The sequence below is a fragment of the Vipera berus genome (assembly GCF_964194415.1).
Source record: "Vipera berus genome assembly, chromosome: 2".
In the NCBI taxonomy this organism is placed as follows: domain Eukaryota; kingdom Metazoa; phylum Chordata; class Lepidosauria; order Squamata; family Viperidae; genus Vipera; species Vipera berus.
The window spans coordinates 285,088,458-285,101,136 of record NC_138203.1 but is presented as its reverse complement, the minus strand read 5'-3'; the positions used below and the strand labels follow the sequence as shown (position 1 = coordinate 285,101,136).

Here is a 12,679-nt window from a genome sequence, read left to right as displayed (position 1 = left end):
TGTCCGACAGATGTTGGTTAAACTCCTCGGCACGTCCCTGCAAGGGATCCTCCCTCACCTCCTGATTTAGGAGGGAGCGAGTCACCCTAAACAGGGCAGCCGGGCGATTATCTGCAGACGCAATAAGGGTGGCGAAGTGGTTGGACCTCGCCTCCCTAATTGCAGCGAGATAAGACCTAATATAGGCTCATGTCAACCCTCGTCCTTCTCTCCATTAAACTAGACATACCCAATTCCAGCAACCGTTCCTTATATGTTTTAGCCTCCAGTCCCCTAATCGTCTTTGCTGCTCTTCTCTGCACTCAACATTTTCCTTACATTGTGATGACCTAAACTTTATTTGGTTTTTTAAAAAAAAAACATTTTGCTTGTCATCCAAGAACCTTCTTCAGTTCTAACTGACTGGTGGATAATGGAAGGATTTATATTCTTTGCAGTCATCTGGTCCAATAATCAAGAATATTTGTAGCTCAGGGTTGAAATGAGGAATCCTTGCTGCTCTCGGAGCCTGGCTGTTTTGTTGCAGATTTTTCATGACCTAAACTAGGTAACCTTAATGGTAGTCACTATTACAGGTAGTCCTCACCTTACAACCATAATTGAGCCCAAACTTTCTGTGGTTAAGTGAGACTGCATCCAGTTTTGGTCACCACGATGTAAAAAAGATGTCGAGACTCTAGAAAGGGTACAGAGAAGAGCAACCAAGATGATTAGGGGGCTGGAGGCTAAAACATATAGGGAACGGTTGCTGGAATTGGGTATGTGTAGTTTAATGAAGAGAAGGGTGAGGGGTGACATGATAGCAGTGTTCCAATATCTCAGGGGCTGCCCTAAAGAAGAGGGAGTCAAGCTATTCTCCAAAGCACCTGAAAGCAGGACAAGAAGCAACGGATGGAAACTAGTCAAGGAGAGAAGCAACCTAGAACTAAGGAGAAACTTCCTGACAGTTAGAACATTTAACCAGTGGAACAACCTGCCTCCAGAGGTGGTGAATGCTCCAACACTGGAGGTTTTTAAGAAGAGACTGGACAGCCATTTGTCCGAAATGGTATAGGGTTTCCTGCCTGAGCAGGGGGTTGGACTAGATGACCTCCAAGGTCCCTTCCAACTTTATATATTATTATTATTATTATTATTATTATTATTATTATTATTATTATTATTATTATTATTATTATTATTATTATTATTATTATTATTATTATTATTATTATTATTATTATATTTGCTAAGTGAGTTTTTGCCCCATTTTATGACCTTTCTAGCCACACGTTAAGTGAATCACTGCAGTTGTTAAGTTAGTTGCATGGTTGTTAAGTGAATCTGGCTTCCCCTATTGACTTTGCTGGTCGACAGGCCACAAAAGGGGATTCCACAACCCCAGGATGTTGCAACCATCATAAATATGAGTCAGTTGCAATGGTTGCAAGCATGGGAAATGATCATAAATCACTTTTTCCAGGGTTGCTGTAGCTTCGAACCGTCACCAAATGAACTGTGGTAAGTCAAGGAATATCTGTACTACTAGCACTACAGGTAAGTCCTCGACTTACAACAATTCATTTAGTGACTGTTCAAAGTTACAACGGCACTGAAAAAAATTGACTTATCACTGTTTTTCACAGTTGCAACCTTTGTAGCATCCCCATGATCACATTGGTTTGTGCTTAAATTGTAAATTGTAAATTGTAAGCCGCCCTGAGTCTTCGGAGAAGGGCGGGATATAAATGGGATTAAAATAAAAATTAAAAAAAATAAAAAATGATCAGAATTCAGATGTTTGGCAATAGAATAGAATAGAATAGAATAGAATAGAATAGAATAGAATAGAATAGAATAGAATAGAATAGAATAGAATAGAATAGAATAGAATAGAATAGAATAGAATAGAATAGAATAGAATAGAATAGAATAGAGCAGAGCAGAGCAGAACAGAACAGAACAGAACAGAACAGAATAGAATAGAATAGAATAGAATAACAGAGTTGGGACCTTGGAGGTCTTCTAGTCCAACCCACTGCTCAGGCAGGAAACCTTATACCATTTCAGACAAATGGCTGTCCAGTCTCCTCTTAAAAACTTCCAGTGTTGGAGCATTCACCACTTCTGGAGGCAGGTTGTTCCACTGGTTAATTGTTCTAACTGTCAGGAAATTTCTTAGTTCTAGGTTTCTTCTCTCTGATTAGTTTCCATCCGTTGCTTTTTGTCCTGCCTTCGGGCGCTTTGGAGAATAGCTTGACTCCCTCTTCTTTGGGGCAGCCCCTGAGATACTGGAACACTGCTATCATGTCACCCCTCACCCTTCTCTTCGTTAAACTACACATACCCAATTCCAGCAACCGTTCCCTATATGTTTTAGCCTCCAGTCCCCCAGTCATCTTTCTTGCTCTTCTCTGTACTCTTTCTAGAGCCTCAGCATCTTTTTTACATCGTGGTGACCAAAACCGGATGCAGTATTTCGAGTGTGGCCTTACCAAGTCATTGTAAAGTGGTATTAACACTTCATGTGGTCTTGATACTATCCCATGGTTCATACATATGGTCATTACTGTGGCCCGAGGTCATGTGATCCCCTTTTGCAACCTTTTGACAAGGAGAGGCAATGGGGAAGCCAGATTCCCATGGACAACCCTTTGTCTGAAGTGGGATAGGGTCTCCTGCTTGAGCAGGGCGTTGGACCAGAAGAACTCCAAGATCCCCTCCAACTCTATTCTTCTGCTCTATTATATATAAATAAATAAATACATTTGTTGGAGATACAGCAGGAAATAAAGGGGACATAAATATATCAACAACTTACAAACATAAATTAAACCTTCCACTTAAATTAACATTAATCATCACATCATAGGAAAAGACTAGCAAAATATTCAATTGTCCCACTGGAAATATGAGGCTATAAAGTGCCTGTCCTGGGGCTGAAAGAAGCTGAAAGAAGCTCTTAAGGTTGGTTCTCCAAACAATCTGAAAAGAAGTCCCAAGGTGGTCAAGATTTTGGATGCTCTTTAGCTGTTCCCGCTCTCCTTTCTTTGATGTCCTGCAGAGGTAGAATGGGGGGTGGGGAAAATCAGAGCTGTAACAGGGAGGGCGATTTCATTTTTTCAATGACAATAGGCCTGGAGTCCAAGTAGTATTGCTGGAAATCCTCAGGCACTCAACTGAAGAGCAAAATCAAGGATTGGGAGAATTTTTTTTTCTCTCCTGGAGTTTGTCCAAGACTGTAATCCTTGTTGTAAATTGTTTTCCCTTTCCCCCAAACATATTACTTATTTATTTAGCATACGGCAATGTTACATTAGCCAGGAGACTACACTGCTAATGCAGAGTAGGAGTTCGGCTGGCTGTTTGCTCGCTCTGTTTGGTTCACACTCGGGCGCTTCCCAAAGTGTGCCACAGGAGGGCGGGCTAGTTCCACACCAGAAAGAAAGATGAGTGGCTTTCCTGCAGCAGCATCTGAGGCCCTCTCCTTCCACCAAAGCTGCCTCACAAACGAGTGTGGCAACATAGAAGGTACAGCACGGGTGGGATGCTGACTGTCTGCCTGAAGCACAGGCTCAACTCCCCACCAAAGTGGTATCTATTTATCTAATCACATAGAACATGTTTTTCAATTGCTAGGTGGGCAGCTGAGGTGAGTGATGGGAGTTCACCCTGCCACACAGTACTAGGACTTGAACCGCTGGAGCAAAGACCATCATTAACCCGACTTCAAAATCAGCTTGTTTGGAAGTTGTTCAGAAGAGGTGAGACTCAAATGGATCCGTCACCCCAAGACCCTCCCAGTGGGAATTGAGGGCAGGAGGAGTAACAAGACTGCAAAGGTATTTTCTCCTTACTTACTCATCCAGACGATCCCAGACACCAGAAGAACGAAAGCAGCCACAGTGGCCAAGATGACTCCTACGTGGAGTCTCCTGTTGGCTAAAAGTAGAACAAAGTCTTCAATCTTCAGGGCAATTACTGCTACCAAGATCCTAAGCTCAAGGACAGATACCGGACCTCCATTTTGGCACCTGGCACAACCAAGGGATGCTCATTACCATGAATTCCTCCCTAGCAGTTTCACTTCTGCCAAAGAAGGACCCATTGCTCCTAGGATGGCAACTGTGGAAACCACAACCAGGCCTGGCCTTGAACCTAGGTGTGCCCTTCCCACTCTGCCATCCCCCAGTGCATTTAAACAAGGGTTAAGATGATGGGATCACCCACTCTTCTTCATTCACGTGGCACAGAAGCATTAATTATCTACAGGGTTACCAATTCTATGCCTAAGATGACATGTGGTTGTTTAGTTTGTGGTTCAATACATCATCAGACACAAATAGGTTGAGGTCGAGGATGGAGCAAACTAACAAATGGTGAATGTCTACGGAGATTCTCAGTCATCCAGGTCATGGTTGTCCCAAAGATGCTTTTTCAGGAGCTGTCCGCAAGGACTATAAATCCTTCCATTCCCCACCTGAAGAAGCCTCTTGGATGAGAAGTGAAACATCTTCAAAGAAAAACAAGAAAATCCAGATGCCTCCTGTTAAAGCACCTTTGGATAACACCTGGTGAGCTAATTGTTCTGTCTTTGCACCAATGGTTCCCTTTCTATTGACCAATCCATCAGTCTCTCATCAGGTTCCTCCATCCAAACCAAGACCAGGGACTTCACAAGCCTAGAATGCTCAATGTGAGACAGTGATGCATCTCAAGGCCTGGGATAGTCCGTCAAATAATAATTATTTTTTAAATTCTTTCCACCATGGTTGAAAATTCTTCTTTACCTACCCTGGTTTTGCAGTTTCTCATCAGGCTCCTCCTTCCAGGCCAAGACCAGGGGCTCCTGCAAGCCTTGGTGCTCCAGGTGACACCGAAAACGGTCCCTCTCCTTGGGGTCAATCTCAATGCTGAGCCAGACATAGTATGTCCCGTCTGAGTTGGGGGCCACATTCTTAGAGAGGGTCTCGTACTGGCAGACCTCTCCATCCCTCATCCAAGTGGCCCAGATCTCCTTGGGGTAGAAGCCATAAGCCTGGCAGATCAGAGTCTCTATGGTGTCACTAACTGCCTTTTGGGTCACCTGACCCACTGGGGGCTCTGCAAAGACAGCAACAGCACACCTCACAGGTCCTCTCCAAACACAAAGGTAACACAACATCTGAAAGAACCTAACTACATTGCATCACTGCAACCCTTCTTTCTTGAATCTTATATAAGAATAAGAGAATAACAGATTTAGAAGGGACCTTGGAGGTCTTCTAGCTCAACCGCCTGTTCAAGCAGGAGACCTTATACCATTTCCGACAAAGGGTTGTCCAATCTCTCCTCAAAATCCTCCAGGGTTGGAGCATCTGTAAGCTCCTCAAGAGGTGGACTTTATTTATTTATTTATTTTTATTACATTTATATCCCGCCCTTCTCCGAAGACTCAGGGCGGCTTACAAGCTTAGCAGTAGCCTTCATTCTATGTATATGCCTGCTTGTTAGGGCTTTCACACACACCCCAAGCGGCATTATTACAAAGTCAGCTTATTGCCCCCAGCAATCTGGGTCCTATATGACAATCCTAATAGGTAGACTAGGGCAGGAAATCAACCATACAAAAGAGGCTAAAACCCCTTTTCCTGAAATTGGCTATAATAATGGGATCTGATGCACTGTGCACCCTTTTCCATTTCTTCAGAATATAATCTGTCTGCTCTAGAGGTATGTTTCCTTTTTTATTGTCCAAGGATCACACATATGTCCATCAATGTTATCTTCCTTACCCTCTACACTATTAGCATTGCATATCAGTAATTGCATGACCTCGGTAGATGCCATATGCTCAATAAAATAAATAAATGCCCTCTACACTAAGTTTGCTTTCATGCAAAAATGATTTTTCCCCCTCAAGGGGAACTACAGAACTACAGTCTTCCCATCCCACCAGCAAGCATTAAAAGATCCAGCCAGGAAAATGATGCAGCTCTATTTCCCTACGCTTACCTATCCTCTGCTGAACTTCCTTACTGTAGGACAGGTAACTCTGCAGCCACTCAATGCAGGTCCCCTCCAGGTAGATTTTGTTTCTCTGAGACCACCCTGGATCATCTTCCCACTTCTCCTTGACCTTCTGGGCCTGGGGCTGAGCTGCCACCCATCTGAGGGTCTCCTTGTCGAAGCTGATGAAGTCCATCCCGTCGTAGCCGTAGTGCAAAAACCCTCCTTTGCTCCCGTCTTCCTTGAGCTCGCAGCCCAAAATTGCCTGCCAGGTGTGAAGCCCTGAAAGAGAGTTTAGAAGGACCACATTTCCACCCCAAGCCCCACCCGTACCCCCTCCAAAAAAAGCTCATTATAGAGCCTCAGGTGGATTCTTTCCCCCTTCATTTCTTCTGGAGAAGGAACCATGAACTCTTGTTCCCCGTCCCCCCCCCCATCTTCTACAACGGGGAGAAAAGTGAAGAGGGCCTACTACACCAAACCTTTTTGCATATCATGCAATGTATTTCGGGTGAAGGAAAAATAATCTGGAGTTTTTCTTTCCTTCAGAGGAAAAAAATAAATCACCACCATCTCCTTTCAGCGCTGGAACCCAAAAAGGAAAACAAAAAACAAAAATGCTGCATTTTGCAGTCTCTAGGTGGGCCGTATGGTCCCTTCTCCCTTCCTTGGGAGATGGTGATATGTTCCCTCACCCACCCACCCCATTCATTTCTCCCTTGGAATAATATAGAGTCAAGTGGAGGAAGGAAGGAAGACAAACAAACCTCCATTTTGCCGTATGCTCTTCAGCTCATGTCGGAAGACCCGCTCAGTAGCCAGCAACATCTCATTCCCTTCTTTCCCCTGCTTGGGGTCCTCCTTCTCCACCTTCTCCATCCAGGAGACCAAAGGCTCCACCCTCCTGGTGTGGCTGTCATAGCAAGCAATGGGTTGGTCATCCAGGTAGACCTTTGAGAAGAATTGGGGTAGCCCCAAGTTGGGCTCCGACACCTGCAAGTAAGTGTACCATAGGGAATGTGAAAGGGAGCCTGGGAAGGAAGAAGAGAGAAGGGATTGATTGATTGATTGATTGATTGATTGATTGATTGATATAAAACACTACAAGTTTGTGTTAGTTTCGCCGACTTCATCTGGACAGCTGCTCCACAACTCCCTGACACTGTATAACTGATTTGGGGCTCAGACAGGACCCTTCCAGCCCAAACCATTTTCTGGATTTAAGGAGAATTTGAGAAATTAACCCACTTAAGCCGCTCCTTGTGAGAAGACAGCAAAACAGAGGTTTGTGCAGTCAGCTTGTGAGTCAAGCTGATGAGATTTGAGGAGGCCTACGTCAAATTTTCACCTCTGGAGTAGCCAGTACAGGTAATCCTTATAACCATTCTTTTAGTGACCATTTGAAGTTACAACAGCACCGGAAAAAGGTGACTTATGACCATTTCTTCACTCTTACAACTATTGCAGCATCCCCATGGACTTGTGTCTATGGCAAGGTAGGCAACCTTGGCTCTTTTATGACTCGTGGACTTCAACTCCCAGAATTCCTGAGCCAGCCATGCTGAGGGGAAAGGGAGAGGTTTCCAAGCTGAGCCATGCTGGCTGAGGAATTCTGGGAGTTGAAGTCCACAAGCCATGAGGGGGCCATAGTTCCCCCATGCTGACTCGGGAATTCTGGGAGTTGCAGTCCACGAGTCATAAAAGAGCCAAGGTTGCCTACCCCTGGTCTATGGTATAAAGCTATGTTCAGTTATTATCTGTATTGTGTATTCTATAATTTGCATTTGATGTGCTATAAAACAATTACTTGGGGAAAGAAAGAAGAAACATGGAGAAGTGGAGCTGGAGAATTGTCTGCAGAGAAAAGTCCCAGGAGATTCTAGGATAGTGGGCAAAATTGGGAAATCAAAAAGACATCCAGGAAGAATGAAATGATATGCCATTTCTGTATCATTCCCCCCCCCCAAAAAAAAAAATCCTCCATGCAATAAAGTCAACAGGACTCAAACTGGACCTGAGGGAAACAAGTCCTTTTGCTCAGGTAGACCAAGGTGTTGGCATGGGTGAGGCTGCCAAGGTGAGACCTGCTTGTGAATATCAGGTGTGTTGCTGGAAAATAGATCTTTTCCTCAAGATTTAATCTTGATTTTTTTTGCCTGCAAGATGGAGACCTGGCTGAGGAAGAAAGGCGACTACTTGCTCTGGCTCCAGCCTGCCACTTCCTGTGACGGTGTTGTCAAGATTGAATACTGCAGCCAATTTTGGTCACCATATCACAGAAAAGATGTTGAGAGTTTGGGAAAAAAAAATCAGAGAAGAGCAACTAAGATGATCGAAAGGCCTGGAGACTAAAACATACGAAGAACGGCTGCAGGATTTGGGTTTGGCTAGTCTAAAAAGAAGAAGAAATAGGGGAGACATGATAGCAGTGTTTCAGTATTTGAGGGGCTGCCACAAAGAAGAGGGGGTCACGTTATTCTCCAAAGCAGCAGAAGGCAGGACAAGAAACGATGGATGGAAACTAGTCAAGGAGAGAAGCAACCTAGAACTAAGGAGAAACTTCCTGACAGTCAGAACAACTAACCAGTGGAACAACCTGCCTCCAGAGGTGGTGAATGCTCCAACACGGGAGGTTTTTAAGAAGAGACTGGACAGCCATTTGTCTGAAATGGTATAGGGTTTCCTGCCTGAGCAGGGGGTTGGACTAGATGACCTCCAAGGTCCCTTCCAGCTCTATTCTATTCTGTTCTGTTCTATTCTATTCTATTCTGTTCTGTTCTGTTCTGTTCTATTTCTTCAATCGCTCTTCAGCTTGGCATTCAAGCGAGAGGAGGGAGGAGGGCAGGCATTGAACAGACGGGCGAAAGGACAAAGTGCCACCTATAGCAGATTGTTGCTAGGGAGACTGCAAATATACCGGGTGGTTTTCAGTTTAATTTGCATCTGTCGGTAATAATAAAATTGGATATCCGGATCCAAAAAGCTGCAGTCCCAATACAGCCAAGAAAAATTGTATAACTTACAAGTTTCTTTATTTATTAAACTTCGGCAAATGCTAAACACTGATCAAAACGGAAGGCAGGCCAAAGCAGGAGGAGATAGAAATAAGCATGCATGAAAAGGGCAGAAGAATTCTAATAACTAGTTTATATCTTTATCAACTATCCATCCATCCATCCATCCATCCATCCATCCATCTATCCATCTATCCTTGGAGCCTTGGTGGAGCAGTGGGCTAATGCCTCCTTAAGTAACACCAGCTGCCTGCAATTAGTGCAGGTTCGCATCCCACCAGGCTCAAGGTTGACTCAGCCTTCCATCCTTCCGAGGTAGGTAAAATGAGGACCCAGATTGTTGGGGGGCAATAAGCTGACTTTGTAATAATGCTGCTTGGGGGTGTGTGTGAAAGCCCTAATAAGCAGGCATATACATAGAATAAAAGGGATGCGGTGGCTCAGTGGGTTAGGACGCTGAGCTTGTCGATCTGAAGGTCGGCAGTTTGGCGGGTCGAATCCCGAGTGCCGCATAACAGAGTGAGCGCCTGTTACTCATCCCAGCTTCTGCCAACCTAGCAGTTCGAAAGCACGTAAAAACACAAGTAGAAAAATAGAGACCACTCAGGTGGGAAGGTAACAGCGTTCCGTGCGCCTTTGGCGTCTAGTCATGCCGGCCACATGACCACAGAGACGTCCTCGGACAAGCGCTGGCTCTTCGGCTTTGAAAGGGAGATGAGCACCGGCCCCTAGAGTCGGAAACGACTAGCACGCATGTGCGGGGGAACCTTTACCTTTACCTTTATACATAGAATGAAGGCTACTGCTAAGCTTGTAAGCCGCCCTGAGTCTTCGGAGAAGGGCGGGATATAAATGGAATTAAAAAATATATATCCATCTATCTATCTATCTATCTATCTATCTATCTATCTATCTATCTATCTATCTATCTATCTATCTATCTACTGTATCTATCTCCAATGTCCCTTCCAGCTCTATTCTATTCTATTCTATTCTATTCATTCCTTATTCTATTCTATTCTATTCTATTCTATTCTATTCTATTCTATTCTATTCTATTCTATTCTATTCTATTCTATTCATTCCTTATTCTATTCTATTCTATTCTATTCTATTCTATTCTATTCTATTCTATTCCATTCCATTCCATTCCATTCCATTCCATTCTATATTTATTCTATTCTAATTCTATTCTATTCTATTGCACTCCAGTCCACTCTATTCTATTCTATTCTATTCTATTCTATTCTATTCTATTCTATTCTATTCTATTCTAATCCAGACCCCTGCTCTGGAAGGGGAGCCATTTCAGACAAGTGACTGTCCAGTCTCTTCTTAAAAGAGGCTGCCAGAAAAGGGGGATCATCCTATTCTCCAAAGCACCAGAAAGCCAGACAAGAGATAATGGATGGAAACTAACCAAGGAGAGAAGTAACCTTGAGAAATTTCCTAACGATGAGAACAATTAACCAGTGGAACGGCTTGCCTTCAGAAGTTGTGGGTGCTCCATCCCTGGAGGTTTTTAAGAAGACACTGGACAGCTACCTGTCTGAAATGATAGGGGGGTGGTCTTTTTGAGCAGGGGGTTGGACTAGAAGACATCCAAGGTCCCTTCCGACACTGCTATTCTGTGTTCTCCCTCTCCAGCCAACAACTGCTCCTCATACTTAATTCTTTCTTTTTCTCCAACTGTTGTCTCCTACTGCTCCATGTTGCACCCATACTTTCTTTCCTCTCCTTCTGCCTATTTCATCAGCCCAGCAGCAAGTCCCCTAGCAACTGAGGAGGAATCCCCCCCCCGCCACAGGATTCTAGTCCTCAGTACCTGTGACATCTTCCCACAACCAGCCCGGCAATCAGCTAGCTAATCTCATCAGCCTTCGTGAGTTCTCCTCCCCTTTTTGTGCCTCTGTTTGTGACCATCAGCAACGCAATTGCGGGCCCACCAAGCCACTAAATCCTATGCCACAATATTATTACTATCATCATCATCGTCATCGTCATCATTATTATTATATTATTATCATCATCATCATCATTATTATTATCATCATCATCATCATTATTATCATCATCATCATCATCATTATTATTATCATCATCATCATCATCATCATCATTATCATCATCATCATCATCATCATCATCATCATCTACTCACGGCCACAGTGCCCCAGCAGGATGACCAAGGTGGCCACGGTCCTCAAGCCCATGAGAGCCATCGTGGACACAGTCCCAGATGCCAGGCAGTAGAATATTATGCCATAGGGAAATCAAGTGTTTGTCTAGCCCCCCCCCCCCCCGCAAAAAAGAGCCCCCTTCAAATCTCCACCTGCCTGCCTCCAATCAGAGGCTGGCTGGGCTCTTTCCCCAGGTTGGAGGGGGGGCGGGCACCGTACTGGTTTCACCTCCTTCCTACCCCTTTTGGAAATCGCCTTTTTTTTCCCCTCCTCTGGCCCAGCCTTTCCCTGCTCGCAACTGAATGGGCCCCACCCACCCTTTCTCTCAATGGCTCCTCGCCGATGACGCAAAGGAGCCAGACTGGAGAGCGGTGGAGGGGGGGGCAGGGGAGTGGGGAGCCTCCTGAAGTTTGTCGAAGAGCAGCAGCGAAGGGCTGCAAGAGCTTCTCGACTTCCCAAGTGATGGGGGGTTGTGCTTCTCGTTGTTGTATACCAGGGTTCTTCAAACGTGGCCCTTTGATGACTTGTGGACTTCAACTCCCAGAATTCCTCAGCCAGGCACGCTGGCCGAGGAATTCTGGACGTTGAAGTCCACAAGTCATCAAAGGGCCAAGTTTGAAGACCCCTGTAATGTATACGTTTCGGAAGGGAGCGTGTGTCTTCTGGGAGAATGACAACGGGGTCATCCATGACACACACACACACACACACACACACATTTCGCGGGTGCCTGTATGTGGATCCTTGGTTTTTCGGGTTTTTCCCGGGTAGAACTAAAGGTGTAGGCGCAACGTTTCGACGGAATCCCATCCGTGATGATGACGGATGGGATTCCGTCGAAACGTTGCGCCTACACCTTTAGTTCTACGCGGGGAAAAACCCGAAAAACCAAGGATCCATATATATATATATATATATATATATATATATATATATATATATATATATATATATATATATATATATATATATATATATATATATATATATATATATATATATATAAGGTAAAGGTAAAGGTTCCCCCGCACATGTGTGCTAGTCGTTTCCGACTCTAGGGGCCGGTGCTCATCTCCGTTTCATAGCCGAAGAGCCAGCGCTTGTCCGAGGACATCTCCGTGGTCATGTGGCCGGCATGACTAGACGCCAAAGGCGCACGGAACGCTGTTACCTTCCCACCGTAGTGGTCCCTATTTTTCTACTTGCATTTTTACATGCTTTCGAACTGCTAGGTGGGCAGAAGCTGGGACGAGTAACAGGCGCTCACTCTGCTACGCGGCACTCGGGATTCGACCCGCCAAACTGCCGACCTTCCGATCGACAAGCTCAGCGTCCTAACCCACTGAGCCACCGCGTCCCTATATATATATATATATATATATATATATATATATATATATACACATATATATATATATATATATATATATACATATATATACACATACATATATATATATATATATATATATATATATATATACATATATATATATATATATATACATATATATATAC

General features: G+C 44.2%; 1 protein-coding gene across 1 annotated transcript; it reads right to left on the bottom strand.

Moving 5' to 3' along the window:
- Positions 1-4,765: 4,765 nt before the first annotated feature.
- LOC308663044 (major histocompatibility complex class I-related gene protein-like) lies at positions 4,766-11,203 on the bottom strand (the record flags this gene model as incomplete). The annotated part of the gene is made up of 5 exons (XM_081319186.1): positions 4,766-5,115; positions 5,974-6,249; positions 6,735-6,960; positions 8,164-8,216; positions 11,143-11,203. 5 exons carry the CDS (start codon positions 11,201-11,203, stop codon positions 4,766-4,768), a joined length of 966 nt encoding a protein of 321 aa, XP_081175312.1.
- Between the last annotated feature and the right edge of the window lie 1,476 nt (positions 11,204-12,679).